At 39.0% G+C, this 21100-nt stretch overlaps 1 protein-coding gene across 1 annotated transcript in view; it reads left to right on the top strand.

Annotated features, from left to right (window-relative positions):
• OCA2 (OCA2 melanosomal transmembrane protein) overlaps positions 1 to 21100 on the top strand; it is a 504847-nt gene that overhangs the window by 315940 nt on the left and 167807 nt on the right. The window contains exon 22 of the mRNA XM_045448936.1: positions 14966 to 15059. Within this exon, the coding sequence (XP_045304892.1) occupies positions 14966 to 15059 (94 nt within the window). The remainder of the gene's footprint in view (positions 1 to 14965; positions 15060 to 21100) is intronic.

The raw sequence follows: 21100 nt of genomic DNA, 5'->3' as shown, positions 1-21100 counted from the left end.
TTTCCTGTCTTCTGCTGGTTTGGGGTTTTATTTGCTGTTCTTTTTCCAGCTCTTTAAGGCGTAAGTTTAGGTTATGTATCTGAGATCTTTCTTCCTTCTTTAGGAAGGCCTGGATTGCTATACACTTTCCTCTTATGATCGCCTTTGCTGCATCCCAGAGGTTTTGGGTTGTGGTGCTATCATTTTCATTGACTTCCATATACTTTTTAATTTCTTCTTTAACTGCTTGGTTAGCCCATTCATTCTTAGTAGGATGTGCTTCAGTCTCCATCTATTTGTTACCTTTCCAAATTTTTTCTTGTGGTTGATTTCGAGTTTCATAGCATTGTGGTCTGAAAATATGCACGGTATGATCTTGATCTTTTTGTACTTACTTAAGGCTGATTTGTGGACACCATCACTTCTAATTTCACTTTCTATCACTCTTTCTTTGCCCACTTAGCTCCAATCACACTGGCCTCCTTAGCTTTCCTTGGACACATCAAGCAAGCTTCTGCTTCTGAGTCTTTCTACTTTCTATTCCTTCTGTCAGAGACTCTTCAGACAGATCATTAGGAGCTTGGTCTTGCTTCCTCACTTATATTCTTAAAATATTACCTCTCCGTGATAAATTGATTGCCAGCCATCTCCTTTTTACTTATTTTTTTTCCCATAGCACTTAATACCTAACATTGTGTTATGTTACTTGTTTTGAACTGGTTAGTTGTTTAGCGTTTAATTTTAAATATATGTACATGTTCATATAGTTTAAAGTGCTAAGTCAGTCTAGAATTCTTATTTAAAAACAGCACTTTTATATAACCTTAATTTCCTCTTTTTCTCATGGAAAACCTTTTTCATCATTTGATGCTTTCTAATTTTATTTTTTGTCTTCTGAATGGTACTGTCTGTGTTTCTGCTCCTTCTCTGGCTGTGTCCTCTTTTGCCTGAGTTCTAGCGTCTTTCTATTTGTTTCCTCTTTGGAGAGGCAATGGCTTCCTTAAATGGACACATTTGGTGCCGGATTTCATAAGGGATATTGGTCTATAGTTTTCTTGTAGTGTTTTTAACTGGTTTTAGTATCAAGGTAATGCTGACTTCATAGAATAAGTAAGTATTGCATTCTCTTCAGGTTTGGGGATAGTTTGAGAAGGACTGGTGTTAATTTTTCTTTAAAAGTTTTTAATTTAAATCATAAAGCATTTATTAAATGTTTTACATGTTTTGTAAAACTCACCAGTTTGGAAATGTTCCCTCCTCTTTAATATTTTGGAAGGCTTTGAGAAGGATCGACATTAATCATTCTTGACATTTTTGGTAGAATTCACCGGTGAAGCTATCTGGTGTTGGGTTTTTATTTTTTGGAAGATTTTTCATTACTGATTCTATTTCCATACTAGTTATGGTTCTATTCAAGTTTTCTATTTCTTTGTGATTCAGTCTTGGTAGCTTGCATGTTTCTAGGAATTTGTCCATATCTTCTCAGTTGCCTAATGTGTTGTAATATAACTTTGTAGTAGTCTCTTATGATCCTATGTACTTCTGTGGTATCAGTTGTAATGTTTCCTTTTTTGTTCCTGAGTCTTCTTTTTTCTTAGTCTAGCTAAAGATCTGTTAATTTTATTTATCTTTTCAAAAAACTAGCTCTTAGTTTCATTGATGTATTCTATTGCTTTTCTAGTCTATTTCATTTATTTCTGCTCTAATCTTTTGTTATTCCCTCCCTTCTGCTAACTTTGGGCTTAGTTTGTTCTTTTAGTTCCTTGATGTGTAATGTTAGATTACTTATTTAAACTTATTTTTTCCTAATGTAGGCATTTATTGCTGTAAATTTCCCTCTTGGAACTGCTTTTTCTATCTCATAGGTTTTAGTATGCGATGTTTCCATTTGTGTCAAGATGCTTATTTCCCTTTTGATTTCTTCTTTGACTTATTGGTTCTTCAGGGGCATGTAGTTTCATTCCACATATTTGTGAATTTTTCAGCTTTTCTTTTGTTATTGTTTTTAGTTTTATACTACTGTGACTGGAAAAGATGCTTGATATGATATCAATCTTCTTAATTTGTTAAGACTTGTTTTGTGACTTAATGTATGACCTGCCTAGAGAACGTTCGATTATTGTTTGAGAAAAATGTGCATTTTGCTATTGAATGGAATGTTCTGTATATGTCTGTTAGGCACATTTGTTCTAAATTGTAGTTCAGATACAATATTTCCTTTTTGATGCTCTGTCTGAATGATCTTTCCATTTTTGAAAGTGGGGTCGTGAAGTCCACTATTAATACTATATTGTTGTCTAATTCTACCTTCACACCTGTTAATACTTGCTTAATATATTTATGTACTCTGATGTAGGGTGTACATATATTTACAATTGTTATAATCTCTTGTTGAATCAACTCCTTTAGCATTATATAACGACCTTCGTGTGTCTTTACAGTTTTGATTTAAGGTATATTTTGTCTGATACAACTATAAGTACCCCTGCTCTCTTTGGTTTGCATTTGTATGGAGTATATTTTCCCATCACTTTGTTTTGATGTAAGTCCTTGATGTTGAAGTGAGTCTCTTGTGGCAGCATATAGTTGGTCTTTTTTTTTAAATCCATTTAGCCACTGTGGGTCTTTTGATTGGGGAATTTAGTCCATTTACATTTAAAGTAATTATTGATAGGGGTGCCTAGGTAGCTCAGTTGGTTGAGCATCTGATTGTTGACTTTGGCTTAGGTCATGATTTCATGGTTTGTGACTTTGAGTCCCATGTCAGCCTCCATGCTGAAGGTACAGAGCCTGCTTAAGATTCTCTCTCTCCTCTCTCTGCCTCTCCCTCAAAAATAAATAAATAAAATTTAAAAAATAATTATTGAAATTTAATGACTTACTTTTGCCATCTTGTTAATTGTTTTCTCATTATTTTGTAGTTCCTTTTTCTCTCCCTTGTTGTCTGATTTTGTAAATTGATGGTTTTCTATAGTGTTCTGCCTTCATTCTCTTCTCTTTATCATATGTATATCTACTATGATATCTGCTATATGGTTTTTGTATTGTGGTTACCCTAAGGCTTTCATAAACATCTTATAGTCACAATAATCTATTTTAAGCTCATAACAACTTAGCTTCAATTGCATATAAAAAGTCTGTGCTTTTGCCCTTTCTTTCTTTCTTTCTTTCTTTCTTTCTTTCTTTCTTCCTTTCTTCCTTTCTTCCTTTCTTTCTTTCGAAAGGGCACAAGTGAGTGAGGGGCAGAGAGAGAGAGAGAGAGAGAAGTGGGGCTCATCCTAGGCAGGGCTCATGTTTTACTAGAAGCGGGGTTTGTTTTCACCTAAAGTGGGTCTTGAGCTAACCCAAGGCAGGGCTCATGCTCACCTGATGTGGGACTCAAGCTCATGAACAGTGAGATCATGACTGGAGCCAAAGTCAGATGCTTAATGACTGAGCCACCCAGGTAGCCCCTATTTTATGTTTTTGATGTCACAGTATACATCTTTTAATCTTGTGTATCCATTAACAGATTGTTGTAGGTATATTTATTTTTAGTACTTTATCTTTTAACCTTTATACTAGAGTTAAGTGTTTCACATTCCACCATTATAGTATTAGAGTATTCTGAATTTGACTGTATACTTACATTTACCAGTCAGTTTTATACTTTAATTTATATTCGTGTTATTAATAAGTATGTATGTTTTCATTTTAGCTTGAAGAACTTTGTTTAGCATTTCTCACAAGGCAAGTCTAATGGTGATGAATGTCCTTAGCATCTGTTTGTCTAGGGAAGTCTTTATTTTTCCTTAATTTCTGAAGGACTGCTTTTGGGTAAAATATTCTTGGTTGGCAGTCTTTTTCCTTCAACACTTTGAATATTCTCTTGTGGACTACAAGGTTTCTGCTGAGAAATCCACTCATCGCCTTATGGGTGTTCCTTTGTATGAGAGGAATTATTTTCTCTTGCTCATTTTACAATTCTTTGTCTTAATTTTAGGTACTTTAATAATACTGTGTCTAGAGAAGAGGTTTTTGTTTCTTTGGTAGAGTCATGTTTTCCTGATTCTTCATGATCCCTCTAGTCTTGAATAAATAGTCACCTCTTCCAGATTTAATGGACTGACTTATGTAAGGAAAGACTTTTACCTTTAGGTGAGGGCATGCTGGAGTGTGTTGTGACCTAGGTATAGTGGTTGAGGGTATGGAGTGTTGGGAAAGTGTTACAGCTCTGTTCTGGGGTATATGGTAATGTTAGCTCAGCCTGCTGAAGTCCACAGCGTTGACACTGTGTGGTCCTTGGTGACTCATGGGTGGTCCACAGAGGCTACAAAGGCTGTTGTGCTTCCAGGTTCTGTGGTTAGGGGCCAGAGTTAGCAGAAGTGGTGGTCAGAGCTGATGATGAGCACGTAATTCATTGCAGGGGGAAGCTGCAAGTGCCTTGTGGTGGCAAGGGCCATTTGCAAATATACACATAGTTGTGGGGGCCAGGAGAAGCATCAAGGGGTATGGCCAACCGAGGTTACACTGCAGCTGCAGAGGCTCTGGTTGTCTGTGTGTACTACCATAGCTACTTGTTCTTGCCACAGGTGCATGATGGGAGGCTAGTTTTAGGAGATAGGCTAGGGGCATGTAGGTGTACAGCTGGAAGGGCTACCTGCAGGTGAGCCCAGTGGTGCAGACCACTGACAGGAGATAAGGCCAAATGTAGGCCCACAAGTTTGTATGGGAGCCTTGGCTACTGGTATGCACTCCTGTGACTACAGGATCTTGCCATGTGTGTGCATGTGGCAGTAGAAGTCAGTGACACATATCAGGCCAGCAATACGTGAGTAGACAGCTGGAGGGGCTAGCCCTGAGCATATGCACAGGGGTGGGAGTCAGCTGTAGGGGTATAGGCTTGTGTTTCGCACTTGCACAGTTGCAGCAGCCTGGGCTGGCTACTGATGCAGGTCCTGGGATATGGGTGGGGCTAGCAGAGAGGAAGTGAGGAGGGATTCAGGTGGCTGGTGTCAGGGAACACAAATACCTGTGGGGAACACAAATACCTGTGGTAAATCTTCAGGGGTCTGCGACAACCATTCTGGCCATTAGTGTCTTCAGGGGTCAAAGCTACCAGAGTCCTCTGCAGATCAGGTCACTATGAACTGCAGTCTGCCTTTCTGTGTAGCCGATACTGGTGGATCCTGCTTTTCTTCCTTGTTCATAGCCATCTCTGTATGTCTCAGGTTTGCCAGGTTTCTGGGTGGGGTGAAATTCAAGTGGGTACTTTGTGTGGTGCCCTGAAAGTCTGGGTAAGTATGTTGCTCAATACACTTTCTTTCCTGGTGTGGGGACCTCATTCTAGCTAAGAAGTTACCTCTTGGAACTGAGCAGTGCTGGCTTGGCCAATGGATGACACAGGTAAAATTAAACTTTTTCCTTATCTTTCGTGTGGTTTTCTCAGGTTTTCTCAGGTTCCACTAACATTTCTTAAGTGGACCATAGTCTTATCTCACAGCTGCTTTTGTTTGTGGATTGCTGTCTAATTGTTCATCTTTGAGAGGATACAGAGGCTGGGTCTTATAGTCCACCATCTTGGCAATGTGACTTTGATTATCTCTTTTATGAGATGAATTGTTCCTCTCTTGATGCTTTAAGTATTTTCTCTTTGTCTTTTGGATTTGATCATTTGACTATAAGCTGTCTTAGTGTAGGTCTCCTTGAGTTATCCTGCTTGTGGTTCATGGAGTTCCTTGGACATGTATATTCATGTATTTCCTCAGATTTGGAAAGTTTTTGGACAGTATTTCTTCAAATATTTTCTCTGCCTCTTTTTTTCTATCTTCTTCTGGGGCTCCTATAATACATATATTGCTATGTTTGATGGTTCTTACAGTTTCACAGGCTCTCTTAATTTTTTTTCATTCACTTTTCCTTCTTCTCCTCAGACTTGATAATTTTGAACTTCTTACCTTCAAGTTTGCTGACCCTTTCTTCTGCATGCTCAAATATGCTGTGAGTTCTTATGAGTTTTTATTTCAGTTATGGTAGTTTTCAGCTCCAGAATGTGTAATTCATTCCTTTTTATAATTTAATTTTTTAATAACTTTTATTTATTGATATTCTTATTTTATTTATGCAACATTTTCTTGATTTCTTTTTGTCCTTTGTCTATGATTTCCTTTTGTTCATTGAACACATTTAAGACAGGTGATTTAACATCTTTGACTAATAATTCTAATGTCTGGGTTTCTATCATTATTTTTAATTTCTTCAGCTGTGAATGGGCCATATTTTCCTATTTATTTGTATGTTTTATAAGTTTTTTTTGTTAAGAACTGGGAGTTTTGAGTATTATGTTGTAATATCCCAGGAGATTTAATTCCCCCACTCCTCAGGGATTATTAAATGTCACTTATTGAGAAACTAGAACCATTAACTTCTGACTTTTCCAATATTTTTTTGCACAGTGTGCATTTCTTATTGTGTGTGGCCATTGATGTTTCTCTTCTATTATCTCTATGGTAAACCACTATTTTGAAAAACATTTTCTTAAGTGTTTCGCTCCCAAAAGTGTGGGGAAACAAGTAGTTTCATTAAATCTGGAAACTGCCTCATCCCTCAGGGATTAAAACAGTGGCTAGCCTCTGTGCTAACCCCTTAGTGATCAAACACAGTGATCAGTAATCAACACACACACCCAATTTTTTGGAGGACAGGATCCACCTTGTCCACCTTGCTAGCAGGAATTTGCACTATAAAGGTAGATTGCTACCTCCATTGTTATCTGCCACAGGGATGGGAGCATGGAGAATAGTAACCAGTATAAAAAAGGCCAAAATTAATCAACCTCTTTATTAATCTCTTCCTTGGCTCCTGCAAGTGGTTTTCCACACTCCATATTTCCAAAATAGTTACAAGAATACTTCAGGGACATTTGTGGGTCTGATTCCAGACCACACAATAAAACAAATATTGCAATACAGTGTATCAAATGCTTTTTTGATTTTTCAGTGAATATAAAAGTTATATTTACACTATACTGTAGTCTATTAATTGTGCAATAACATTATATCTAGAAAATAATGTACATATCTTAATTTAAAAATTCTTTATTGCTGATAATAATGCTAACCAGCATCTGAGCTTTCATCAAGTTATAATCTTGCTGGTGGAGGAAATTACCTCCATGTTGATGGCTGCTGACTGTTCAGGGTGGTAGTTGCTGAAGATTGGGGGTTGTTGTGGCAATTTCTTAAAACAAGAAAACAATGAAGCTTGCCACGTCAATTGACTCTTCATGAATAATTTCTCTGTAGCATGTGATGTTCTTTGATAACATTTTACCCACACTAGAACTTCTTTCAAAATTTGAGTCAGTCCTCTCAAACCCTACTGCTGTTTTAACAACTAAGTTTATGTAATATTCTACGTCCTTTGTTATCATTTCAACAGTCTTCACAACCTTTTCACCAGGAGTAGATTCCATCTCGGGAAACCATTTTGTTTGCTCGTCTATAAGAAGCAACTCCTCATCAGTTAAATTTTTATCATGAGATTGCAACAATTCAGTCACATCTTCAGGTTCCACTTCTAGTTCTCTTGATATTTCCACTACATCTACAGTTACTTCCTCCTCTGATGTCTTGAACCTCTCAAAGTCATCCATGAGGGTTGGAATCAACTTCTTCCAAACTCCTGTTCATGTTAATATTTTGACCTCTTCCCGCAAAACATGAATGTTCTCTTTGGCATCTAGAATGGTGAATCCTTTCCATAATGTTTCCAATTGACTTTGCACAGAGCCATCAGAGTGATCACTATCTATGGAAGTTATAGTCTTAGAAAAACGTTTTTCTTAAATAGTAAGACTTGAAAGTTAAAATTATTTCTTGACCCATGGGCTGCAGAATGGATGTTAGTTAGTAGGCATAAAAACAATAATGTCATTGTAAATCTCCATCAGAGCTTTTGTGTGACCCGGTACATTATCAATGAGCAATAATATTTTGAAAAAAAATCTTTTTTTTCCCCTAGCAGTAGGTCTTAGCAGTGGGCTTAAAATATTCACTAAACCATTTTGAAAACAAATGCAGGGGCGCCTGGGTGGCTTGGTTGGTTAAGCGTCTGACTTCGGCTCAGTTCATGATCTCATGGTCCATGAGTTCGAGCCCCGCGTTGGGCTCTGTGCTGACAGCTCAGAGCCTGGAGCCTGTTTCGGATTCTGTGTCTCCCTCTCTCTCTTCCCCTCCCCTGTTCATGCTCTGTTTCTCTCTGTCTTAAAAATAAATAAATAAATAAGTAAGTAAAAAAAAAAAAAAAAAGAAAGAAAGAAAACAAATGCACTGTCAGCAAGACTGCAATTCCATTTATAGAGCACAGGCAGATTAGATTTAGCATAATTCTGAAGGGCCCTAGGATTTTTCAAATAGTAAATGAACATTGGCTTCAACTAAAATTACCAGCTGTATTAGACCCTAGCAGGAGAGTCAGCCTCTTTGAAACTTTGAAGCTAGGCATTGACTTCTCCTCTCTAGCTAGGAAACTGCTAGATGGCATCTTCTTCCAATAGAAGGCTGTTTTGTCTACACTGAAAATGTATTATTTAGTATAGTAGTCACCTTCATTAATTATCTGAGCTAGATCTCCTGGATAACCTGTTGTGGCTTCTACATCAGCACATTCTGTTTCACCCTGTACTTTCATGTTATGAAGACAGCTTCTTTACCTTAAGCCACATGAACCAACCTCTGCTAGCTTCAAACTTTTTTTCTGCAACTTCTTCACCTCTTTCAGCCTTCATAGAATTGAAGAGAGTCAGGGTCTTGCTTTGGATTAGACTTTATCTTAAGGGAATGTTGTTACTGGTTTGATCTATCCAGATGATTCAAACTTTCTCCATATCACCAATAAGGCTGTTTCACTTTCTTATCATTTTTGTGTTCACCGGAGTAGCACTTTTAATTTTATTCAAAAATTTTTCCTTTTCATTCATAGCTTGGCTGTTCAGTGCAAGAAGCCTAGATTTTAGCCTATCTTGGCTTTTGTCATACCTTCCTCACTAAGCTTATAATTTCTAGCTTTTTTTTTAAAGTGAGAGATGTGAAATTCTTCCTTTCACTTTAACACTTAGAGACCACTGTGGTGTTATTATATGAACTAATTTCAATATTGTTATGTCTCAAATAATAGGAAGGCCTGAGGAAAGGGAGAGAGATGGGAGAATAGCTGGTCAGTGGAGCGATCAGAACACACACAACATTTATCAATTAATTGTACTATCTTATATAGGCGTGATTTGTGGTGTCCCAAAGAAATTACAATAGTAACATCAAAGATCACTGATCAAAGATTACCATAACAATAATAATAATAATGAAAAAGTTTGAAATATTGTAAAAATTACCAAAATGTAACACAGAGACCCAAAGTGAACAAATGCTGTTGGAGAAATGGCATGCCAATTGACTTGCTCCATTCAGGGTTGCCACAGACCTTAAATTTGTAAAAACTGCAATATCTATGAAGCACCATAAAACGAAGTGCAATAAAGAAGGTATGTATGATTGAATTGCATTTCTCCAAAAGATAGGTTAAAGTCCTTATCCCAGGTTCCTGAAATTGTGAATTTATTTGGACATAGGGTCTGTATACAGATCTTAAATTAGTTCATTAGGATGAGCCCTAATCCAATATGACTTGTGTTATAATAAAAGTGGGAATGTGGACATAGAAGCAGATATGCAAAGAAGGAAGAACATGTAAAGATACACAAAGCAAAGTTAGCTATGTCACTGGAGTGAGGCACCTATGAGCAAGAATTGTTGGCAATTACCAGAAACTAGATGAGGCAGCAAAGGATGGTCCCCTAGAGTTGTCAGGGAAAGCATGGCCTACTAACATGATTTCAGACTTCTAGTTTTCACCACTTTCAGACAATGTATTTCTGTTCTTTCAAGCTACTTGGTTATGATAGCCCTAGAAACTGTATGCAGTTACTTCAGATAGTTGCCAACTGTTCAGTAATTATTTAGGTGGAAGGATGGATTTCTGGAGCTTCCTACTCTGGCATCTTCTATGACATCCTTATTTATTATTAAAATTTTTCTCTCTCTCTGCTTACTCTCATGTAAACTCAATGAGGGCAGGGAACTTTGTCTCTTATATTAACTGCTATGTGGACATAGCATTAATAGAGTGCTGCAGCCACAGGTCATTTGTGAATAATTATTAAATGTTTTCAGACACAAATGACATAACCAGTAAGGAAATTGAATTAGTAATCAAAAATCTCGCAAAAAACAAGAGTCCAGAGCCAGATGGCTTTCCAGAGGAATTCTACTAAACATTTAAGGAAGAGTTAACATCTATTCTCTTGAAGCTGTTCCAAAAAATAGAAATGGAAGGAAAACTTCCAAACTCTTTCTATGAATCCAGCATTACCCTGATTCCAAAACCAGAGAGAGACCCCAATGAAAAGGAGAACTATAGACCAATTTCCCTGATGAACATGGATGCAAAAGTCCTGCACAAGATATTAGCCAACCGGATCCAACAATACATTAAAAAAATTATTCACCACGACCAAGTGGGATTTATACCTGGGATGCAGGGTTGGTTCAATATCCACAAAACAATTAATGTGATTCATCACATCAATAAAAGAAAGGACAAGAACCATATGATCCTCTCAATAGATGCGAAAAAAGCATTTGAGAAGCTACAGCATCTTTTCTTGATAAAAACCCTCAAGAAAGTAGGGATAGAAGGATCATACCTCAAGATCATACAAGCCATATATGAGCAACCCAAAGCTAATATCATCCTCAATGGGGGAAAGCTGTCAGTTTTTCTAAGGTCAGGAACAAGACAGTGATGTCTACTCTTGCCACTATTATTCAACATAGTATTGGAAGTCTTAGCCTCTACAATCAGACAACACAAAGAAATAAAAGGCATCCAAATCAGCCAGAAGGAGGTCAAACTTTCACTCTTTGCAGATGACATGATACTCTATATGGAAAACCCAAAAGATTCCACCAAAAAACTGCTAGAACTGATTCATGAATTCAGCAAAGTTTCAGGATATAAAATCAATGCACAGAAATCGGTTGCATTCCTATACATCAATGATGAAGTGACAGAAAGAGAAATCAAGGAATCGATCTCATTTACAGTTGCACCGGAAACCATAAAATACCTAGGAATAAATCTAACCAAAGAGGTGAAAAATCTATACACTGAAAACTATAGAAAGCTTATGAAAGAAATTGAGGAAGACACAAGAAAATGGAAAAAGATTCCATGCTCCTGGATAGGAAGAACAAATATTGTTAAAATGTCAATACTATCCAAAGTAATCTACATATTTAACATGATCCCTATCAAAGTAACACCAGCATTCTTCACAGAGCTAGAACAAATAATCCTAAAATTTCTAAGGAACCGGAAAAGACCCTGAATAGCCAAAGCAATCTTCAAAAAGAAAACCAAAGCAGGAGGCATCACAATCCCAGAATTCAAGCTATATACTACAAAGCTGTAATCATCAAGACAGTATGGTACTGGCACAAGAACAGACACTCAGATCAATGGAACAGAATAGAAAACCCAGAAATGGACCCACAAACGTATGGGCAACTAATCTTTGACAAAGCAGGAAAGAATATCCAATGGAATAAAGACAGTCTCTTCTGCAAGTGGTGCTGGGAAAACTGGACAACGACATGCAGAAGAATGAACCTGGACCACTTTCTTACACCATACACAAAAATAAACTCAAAGTGGATGAAAGACCCTAATGTGAGACAGGAAGCCAACAAAATCCTCGAGGAGAAAGCACACAAAAACCTCTTTGATCTTGGCCACAGCAACTTCTTACTCAACATGCCTCCGGAGGCAAGGGAAACAAAAGCAAAAATGAACTACTGGGACCTCATCAAAATAAAAAGCTTCTGCACAATGAAGGACATAATCAGCAAAACTAAAAGCAACCAAGGTAATGGGAAAAGATATTTGCAAACGACATATCAGATAAAGGGTTAGTATCCAAAATCTACAAAGACCTTATGAAACTCAACACCCAAAAAACAAATAATCCAGTGAAGAAATGGGCAAAATACATGAATAGACACTTCTCCAAAGAAGACATCCAGATGGCCAACCGACACATGAAAAAATGTTCAACATCACTCCTCATCAGGGAAATACAAATCAAAACCACAATGAGATACCACCTAACACCTGTCAGAATGGCTAACATTTACAACTCGGGCAACAACAGATGTTGGCGAGGATTCAGAGAAAGAGGATCTCTTTTGCATTGTTGGTGGGAATGCAAGCTGGTGCAGCCACTCTGGAAAACAGTATGCAGGTTCCTCAAAAAATGAAAAATAGAACTACCCTACGACCCAGCAATCGCACTACTAGGCATTTATCCATGGGATACAGGAGTGCTGTTTCGAAGGGACACATACACCCCCATGTTTATAGCAGCACTATCAACAATAGCCAAAGTATGGAAAGAGCCCAAATGTCCATCGATGGATGAATGGATAAAGAAGATGTGGTATATATACACAACGGAGTGTTACTCAGAAATCAAAAGGAATGAAATCTTGCCATTTGCAACTACATGGATGGAACTGGAGGGTATTATGCTAAGTGAAAGAAGTCAGTCAGAGAAAGACAAAAATCATATGACTTCACTGTTATGAGGACTTTAAGAGACAAAACATATGAACATAAGGGAAAGGAAACAAAAATAATATAAAAACGGGGAGGGGGGAAAACAGAAGAGATTCTTAAATATGGAGAACAAACTGAGGGTTACTGGAGGGGTTGTGGGAGGGGGTACGGGCTAAATGGGTAAGGGGCATTAAGGAATCTACTCCTGAAATCATTGTTTCACTATTTGCTAACTAATTTGGATGTAAATTTTAAAAAATAAAGAATAAAATTTAAATGTCTGAAAAAAAAGGCAGAAATGAATATGGACAAGAGAATATGGTCCCAACCTGGTGGAGGAAGAAGATGTGTGTTATATGTGATGATGGGAGTAAGCTATGGGCATAATGTGTCATAAAAAAATCAGTCACTTCGGGAAAGTAAGGGAAAGTTCCAGAGGAGAGACGCCCAAGTGCTGTGAGAAGCTGCCCTTTGCTTGCTCCTCCAAGAACCAAAACTTCAAGTTAGAGACTGCATCTATAACATTTGGGTTCATTATGAGACAACAAAATCAAAGAGTGAAACATGCTGTGAAGACTGCTCAGGGGCCCCCTGTGTCAGGAGTTTCTGTTTCTGCATCAGATAGCTTTCCCAAGATGTTACTCATTTCTCTTCCAGTAAATATTTGGGGCTACTGAAAATGAAAAAGTGAGCTTTTCAAAATGCCCCTTGTGATCCAACAAACAGTAAGTGCTATTTCTCAGACCTTACAAGGCAAATCTGGAGAGCTATATGCAGGGCTGGCAGAGCAACATGTGCAGTAGGAGTGTATGCAGTAGTCTAGCAGAGAGGAGTGTATACAGTAGGTGAATAGGTGCAGGTTGACTACAGCCTTCTGGTCAGTGCTCTCTGCTGGGGCTCATGGGGCCCCCTAAATGTGTCTTCCTTCTGGCGAGTCCATAGATCAGTAGCACTTCCTAATGCATGCTCTTCTCATGGCTGAACCCGAAGCTCTGGAGAGGCTTGCAGTAATGTGAGATGCTTCTTTCTAGACCACTTACCAATCTTTGGTAAAGCAAGCCATGGGCCAAGCCCAGTGTCAGTTGGGGTGGGGAAGTAGATCCATCTGCCCCCTGGGGGCCACTGCAGAAGCATACACATGAAGTCCTACTGCAGGGATAAAGACAAGGGAGTGATCCACTCTTCCTAGATAAACAATGAGGCATTACTTTTTATGATATCAGGTGATCTGTTATCTACCAGAGCATGGTTCTGCCGTCCCCTGATTCTCTACTGCAATGAAATCACATGTCACTTACATGTCTCCACATTGGTTTCAACTTTCTGCTTGTGACTTTGGGAAATGCTTTTTGAATGGTTTACCAATGGAACCCTCCTCCTCCAGCTCTTTAAAGACATTTACACAAGGCAACTGCTCTGAGGCAACAGGTACAAGGGTCCCTCCGTAACATCTCATGAGCTGCCTTTAGATGCCTAACAGTGACATCATAGACATTCCCCCTAAGTGAACTGGAAGCAGACCTCATGGCTACATTCCACTTCACTCCCTACTCCCAGTTCCTTCTCCTACATTAGCAACAAGAGCCACAAGGGGGCATGCTGTTGGGACACAAATTCGTTACAGAAACTTTACAACTACTACATGTTTCTTTGATTACAATAATGTGAAATTTATCTTTGTCAAAATGTGCATGATTGACTAGAGAATTCTACTTTCTGGTTGTTGATTATGATAACTGTTATCATATAATTAACATAAACAGGATTGGGAATACTGCCCAGAGGGCACTGGTGTGAAGTGGTTTAGCACAACTTTACCAGTTTGGAATCAGAGGACTGTGTTCAGGTTCCAGTTTGGCCACTTATAAGCTATGGGTCTCTCCATGCCTTGATTTCCTCATCTATCAATTGAAGGAATAACAAATACACCAGAAGGATGTTTGAGGATTAAATAAAATTATATGTGCATGGGGTTAGTATAGGACTTGGTCCACTGCAGGGCTAAGAAATGCTACTTAGATGGTTATAGTTATGGTCCCAGCCACTGTAGGAGGTTCTATAGGATGGTACCCCATTTAAGATCCACAACAGTAGTCAGGGTAGCTGAGGAAAAAGAGGACCAGTTAGCTGGTCATATAGGTGTAAACAAAAACATACCAGTGGGCTCAAACTCAAGGTTTTGTGGATTCTGAAGTTTACTTTGGTTTCCTTTTGAACATCCGATGCTTCTTATAGTTTGTGAAAAAAAATGCTTTGGATCTTGCAAGTCAATCACACTATGGGAAGCTTTTCTGGGCTTCCATGGATATGATTTTAGTGTTCTTTTCCTCTACAGATTCCTGTACTCCTGAACCTCAGCCAAGACCCCGAGGTCAGCCTGCCTGCACCACCACTCATGTATGCCCTGGCCCTTGGCGCCTGCCTGGGAGGTAAGGGGGTACTGATGTATGGAGGGAAGGGGTTGCTAATGCTGTAGTGAGCGTGAAGTGATGGTTAGTACATGCCAAATTGAAAGTATATTAAAGAGAGTCTGGATGATTTACAGAGTGGAAACCCATCTTCAGCTTTGAGCCAATTCTAGAGCTGTTTTGTTTCTCTACAAGGCCTGTCACTTTCTACTCTCTGCAGAACTTCTCCTGACATTCCTACTTGGCAACCTGAGGACAATCATTATTGACATCTCAAAGTAAATGTGCTCCCATGCTGCATCCACACTGTACCTACACAGATGTGGTTTATATTTAGAAACATTTTGAATCAGAAGTCATCTTCAGTTGCAGTCTTATTCCCTCTGTAAGGGGTTAGGGAAGAAGTGATGAGTGGGTAAGCAAAGAACTAGAGACTCTAACCTAAGAGTAAGAATAAAGATTAAAGATTTTTCTTTTTTGGAAAGGGGTATTGTCCTTTGGAGAAATTGAAAGGTGAATTAGAGAAAGTGTCAGTAGAGACTGACCTCTGATAAGCAAACAGAAGGGCTTCGATAATCTTTTGAGGGAGCTGTATTAGAGTCCTTCTCATATTTAGGAGGCCTAATCACCTTTGGGAACAAAAGAGGATTTTGAAGAATCTTATATAAACACACAAGACACATTTTAACTTTTTATTCTCTTATCCAGGCATGCTTAGATAATCCAGTGTGCCTTTGTTCTTTGATTGATCTGTGACTATTAAATCAATAACTTTCAACTTATTTTATCTCTTTGTTTACAAAAGGGGATTAATGTTATTCAATGAAGTGCTATGATTTCTGGAGACAGCCAATTCACCTAATTCAGCAGCTGAGATCTCAAGTTCTTATGAGACTACACACCTGTTAAAATGCCCCCATTTAAGCATTAACCCCAGGAAAAGCAATAATTGTGTTCACAGCTACATTTAACATCAGTGATAGAAACAGAACCAGAGTAACCTGGAAATGTGTCCTTTCTGTGGGAATTTGTTCATGAAACCTTCTTGAGCCTCTGCTATAACCTGACACTGTGCTCTTGACTGGGGAGATGGTCACCTAAGCTAAGGTAACACCTTAAACAGATATGTCTTCTAATGGCAGCATGCATAGAGTGCTGAGGGAGCATCAGAGAGAGAGAAAGAGAGAGAGAGAGAGAGAGAGAGAGAGAGAGAGAGATACTAGAGAGAAAGTCAGAAAAGGTTCTCCAGAGAAGAAAGTTTTGAGCCAGGTCTCAAGCAGTGAGAAGCCTCTAGGTAGTGCTGATTCCCCAGAACGTGTAGAAGGAATGTGGATGGGATTATCAAGGACAGAATTTAACATGGACCATTTATATGGCTATTAACCTAAAATATCAATAAACATTTGTTGACTGAGGTCCCTCTTAAAGCAGGAACACAGCTGTAATGAATCATAAATATATTAAGCCTTGGAATCTTTGTACCCTAGTAGCTCTAGTCATTGAATGATACTTGTTCCTTGATTGCAGATACCCAGTTGTACTGAGTGTTAACTCTACACTTACTCTGTCAGGGACCCTCTCTCATTGACTCAGGGTTTGGAATTACTTTTTTGAAAAATGTGGAAAAATGTATATGGCATACAATTGACATTTTTTTACCATTTTTAAGGATGTGTAATGTTATCAGCCATTAGAGAAATGTAAATTAAAACTATAATAAGATATCATCACATACCTATAAGAATGGCTAAAATAAAAAATAGTAACAACACCAAATATTGACAAGTATGTGGGGAAACTTTAACACTTATACATTATCATTGGGGCTATATAATGGTACCATCTCTCTGGAGAATAGTTTGTCAATGTCTTAAAAAAACTAAACCTTGAAACTATCATAAAACCCAGCAATTGCATTCCTGGACATTTATTCTAGAGAAATGAAAATTTATATTCACCCAAAACCTACATATAAATGTAGGAAGCTACATTTATAGCTTGGAAGTTTATGGAAGTTTATGGAAGCTTTGTTTGTGATACCTAAAAGGTAGAAACAAACCAGATGTACTTCAATAAACTGTGTTACATCCCTACCATGGAATGCTACTCAACAATAAAAAGAAATGAAATATTGACATACATGGCAACCTTGATGAATCTTCAGGGAATTATGTGGAGTGAAAACAGTAAATCTCAAAGGTTACAGACTCCGTGTTTCCATTTATATGATATTCTTGAAATTATAGTTATAGAATGAAGAATCTAAAGTTATAGATTAGTGGTGGTGAGGAGTTAAGTACAGGGCAATGTGGAAGGAAGTGGGTATGGCTATAAAAGGGTAACAGGAGAGATCATTGTGTTGATGAAAATTTTCTGTATATTGAGTGTATCAATGTCAGTATTCTGATTGTGACATAGTACTATGGTTTTGAATTCTATTACCATTGAGGAAAACTGGTAAATGGTACATGGGATCTCTTTATATTATTCCTTACAACTTCATATGAAGGTAAAATTACCTCAAAATAAAACCTCAATTACAAGAATAAAAAAAGGGAAAAGCCAGAGGAAAAAATGATTAAATCCATAATTACTAAGCGAAATAAACATAGGTAGGCTGACAGAAATAAAATCAAACAAATAGCCCAGATTCTAGAGGCAAAAGTCAAAGAATAAATTACAGAAGAAAAATAATACACATAAAAGTTCATTATGGGAAATCCCATATTTAACTTCTAGAAAAATCTCAGGAAGGACAGAATGAAATGAAAGAAGGAATTTATCCAAGAAATAATAGAAGCAAATTTTCCAGAGTAAAAGCATTACATGAGTGTATACATACAAATGCCATCTTTGTGAAATTTTAGAACTCAAAGAGGCTTAGAAACTTGCCCAGTGTCATACAACTACTAAATCTAAGAACTTGGAATCCACAGTAGTGACACCTAGGACCTCTTTCTCTCTACCACACGGAAACCATGCCATACATGGAATACCATCAAAAGTCTGTTAGCATCTTATTAAATTGCTGCAACAACCATTGGCATCTGAATAGTATCCTCACATTCTTAACCTTATGTGAACCCCAACTATCCTATGAGATGCCCAGGAAAAGTGGTGACTGTCCTCATTTTATTCACATGTCTCCTCTACATTTCTTCCCCAGTAATGTGAGTCAGAGACAGCCAGATGGATTCTTGCTCTGTGTCAAAGACATTTGAGTCAAGGAGACATGAAGGAGTTATTCTGTGGGTATAGAGGGGATCCTGGTAATGATTTCCCTGATCCTGAGAACAAACCTTAGGCAAGAGACTGGTCCTACTTCTTTCTCTGGATACTGTCCCCTGTCATGTGGTAATGAGATACCTGGAGTCATTTCCAGCCTGAGTGTGGGGCCAAGACAGTGTTGATGAGTGACAGAGCACACAGGTGGAGATAACTGGTCCTGGACAATGCAACTGAGCTCTGAAACAAACAATGAGTCCTGACTTGCTCCACTTTTGACTCCCTGTCATAACACCTATATTACCAACACCTTCCTGTTTTGCAATTTCCTTTCCTTACAACCCAAACCATACAGAGCTGGTCAGTGACTACTCATGGTTATACAGCTTAGCAGATTTGGATTTCGATGGAGGTCTTCAGAACCAAAGCTAGCATTCTTTCCACTATGCCCACTGATATACTCTATTTCCAATGTTTGTGCAGGACCTATGGTCTGGCTGACCCAACACTGCTCCCACTCTCTTCTCTGTTGTGTCCCTCTACTGTAATAGTTGCTCTGGTAGCTCATCTACTCTGCTTGTCTCATTTTGGTGACCAATAAGACATGAGGGAAACCTGTTTTGGAGCCTGTTGACATAGATTTTGCCCTTCTGATAAAAATGTGTTGGTATCAGTTCCTCTTCATGCTTCCAACCTTAGATATAACAACCATAAAACCATCTGTGATGGGAGGGAGAGGCCAAGAGAATTACGAAGACCTGCCTCTGACATTACTTAAGAGACACTGAACTGATTCTCCAGACCTCTGCCCCAAGCCTTCTTGTTACAAGGGAGGAGATTATTTCCCTTTGTATGTAAACCAGTGTTAGCTAGGTTTTCTGTTACCCATAGTTGAAAGCATTCTTAAAAGAAATTTAATAAATTAATGCACCACCTTCCAGTTTACAAGGCATTAAGGAGGCTGAATGCAAAGGGATGACTGAAAGGCAGGTCTGGGGGAATGAGGCCAGGGTGTGAAGACATATCCCAATGCACAGAGGGCTTTTGGAGAATAGCAATCCCCATTGTGCCATCCGTGCTACATTCCTAAAAAGGTGGATAGGAGTGAAATGTACAAAAGCTGAGCAACTGCTATACATGAGAGAAACCAGCCCAGCCCTTGCTCATTTCTCTGTCTCATCTTCCCTCTAAGGAAAGAGTTTGAGTCATGGGGCTCTTCACTTTACCTCTCTGTCCCCACCCAGCCCTCCTCTTCCTGCCCAAGTTGTCATGCAGCCAGAAGACCAAGCTGCTGCCCTTTCCCTTCCCTTCCATTCCCCGAATCTGGAATTGTTCAGGAACAAATTTACCTACTGAGCCAGTGCACCTTGGCAACATGAGGGACTTTCATTTTTTTGGCAAGTGGCACATTGCAGTTGAGGAATTCATACCAACTCCAGTATGATGAGATGCTATTGATCTAGGGAATGCCATCTTAACTGGAAAAAAGGGGTATTTTTTTTCAATTATGAATCCCTAACAGGAGAGAAGAAAAGTATCGCTTTTTAGTTTTGGAGCTCACACAGGTTGCTGAATGTGCCCCTGGATCACGTGTTTAAGCTCCATAAAATCCAGAAGCAGAGCTCTCCATGTTAAGTCCTGGAGTAGCAGTGTTTGGGAATGGCAGGGCAGGTACAGTCCAGGCACTGAGGTGTGTGCCCTGCAATGGAGACTGGTAGGCAGGGTCTTCTGAGGATCATGGGCTTCCCTGTGGGGACAACCTTGGTAGACATGGAAACATTTGCAGGACAGGATGGCTTGCCAGGGTGTGGAATCTCATTGGTGGGTCTCCTCACCCAGAGCAGGAGCCAGCTGGCTGTCAGGATGATGGGATATGTCAGTGTGACACACCAAGAGGAGGCTGTCTAAAGTCATAATTGATGTGGAATTTGTATTTCACCACCTGATCAAGACCTTCAGATGCTTTGCATGACTTTCTACAGAAAGGCCTCGGGTATATGTCATGCAGACTGAATCTTGCCTTCTCTGGTCCTTCTCTGGAGTCAAAACAGCTGGTTCTAGTCCTGGGCTTTTCATTTGTCAGCTCCGACATTTCAGCATGTTGCTTTTCTGTGCCTGTTTCTTCATGGGGACACTGGGAACCTCAGAGATCATGATGAAGATGAGACTCCAAGCCTTTAGAATGCTTTTGATCCTGAGTAGACACTGAGAAGACATCTGGTCTTGTCCCTCTCAAATACTTCTCCAGTACAACTCACCCCACATCCAGGTCTTGTTGAAGCTGGTTCTTCCTTCTCATTCTCCTTGCTGCCTCCTAAATCTCCTCTTCTTCAGGGCAGCACTACTATCTGGCCACAGCCTGGTGGACCTGGCCCTCTGAACATTTCTCTCGGCCTCTGTGATCTCATGCCTGCTATGCATCTCCTACGTGGTATGTCTGTCCTGTCTCCCCAAGAACATGTACTCCCTGAGCCCCAAGAGGGTATGAGCTGATTTTTCCACAGAGAGTGGCCTACTGGGATGGAAGGGAGAGCTGTCTAGGATTGGGAAATTAGCAAGAAGCTAATGGAAATCAGGGAGAGGAGTAGAGACAGATGTCAGAATTGACATGGAAATAGACTCAGTTCTAGCAGATGTCTGAAACACAAGAGGTCTTCAGAATGGTCCTGGAATCCTGGAATCACCTGAATGAGCTTTCTATCACTACCATAACACACAGAAAAACTTAGGGGATTTATTATCTCATATTTCTTATCTTCCAGGTAAGGGTGGCTCAGATGGATCTCTGCTTAGAGTCTCATGAAGCCAAGATTAAGGTGTCTGCAGGCTGTGCTCCC

Source organism: Leopardus geoffroyi, chromosome B3, assembly GCF_018350155.1.
Source record: "Leopardus geoffroyi isolate Oge1 chromosome B3, O.geoffroyi_Oge1_pat1.0, whole genome shotgun sequence".
Classification (NCBI taxonomy): Eukaryota; Metazoa; Chordata; class Mammalia; order Carnivora; family Felidae; genus Leopardus; species Leopardus geoffroyi.
Note: the sequence above shows the minus strand (reverse complement) of the source record. Positions and strands in the feature narration are given on the sequence as shown.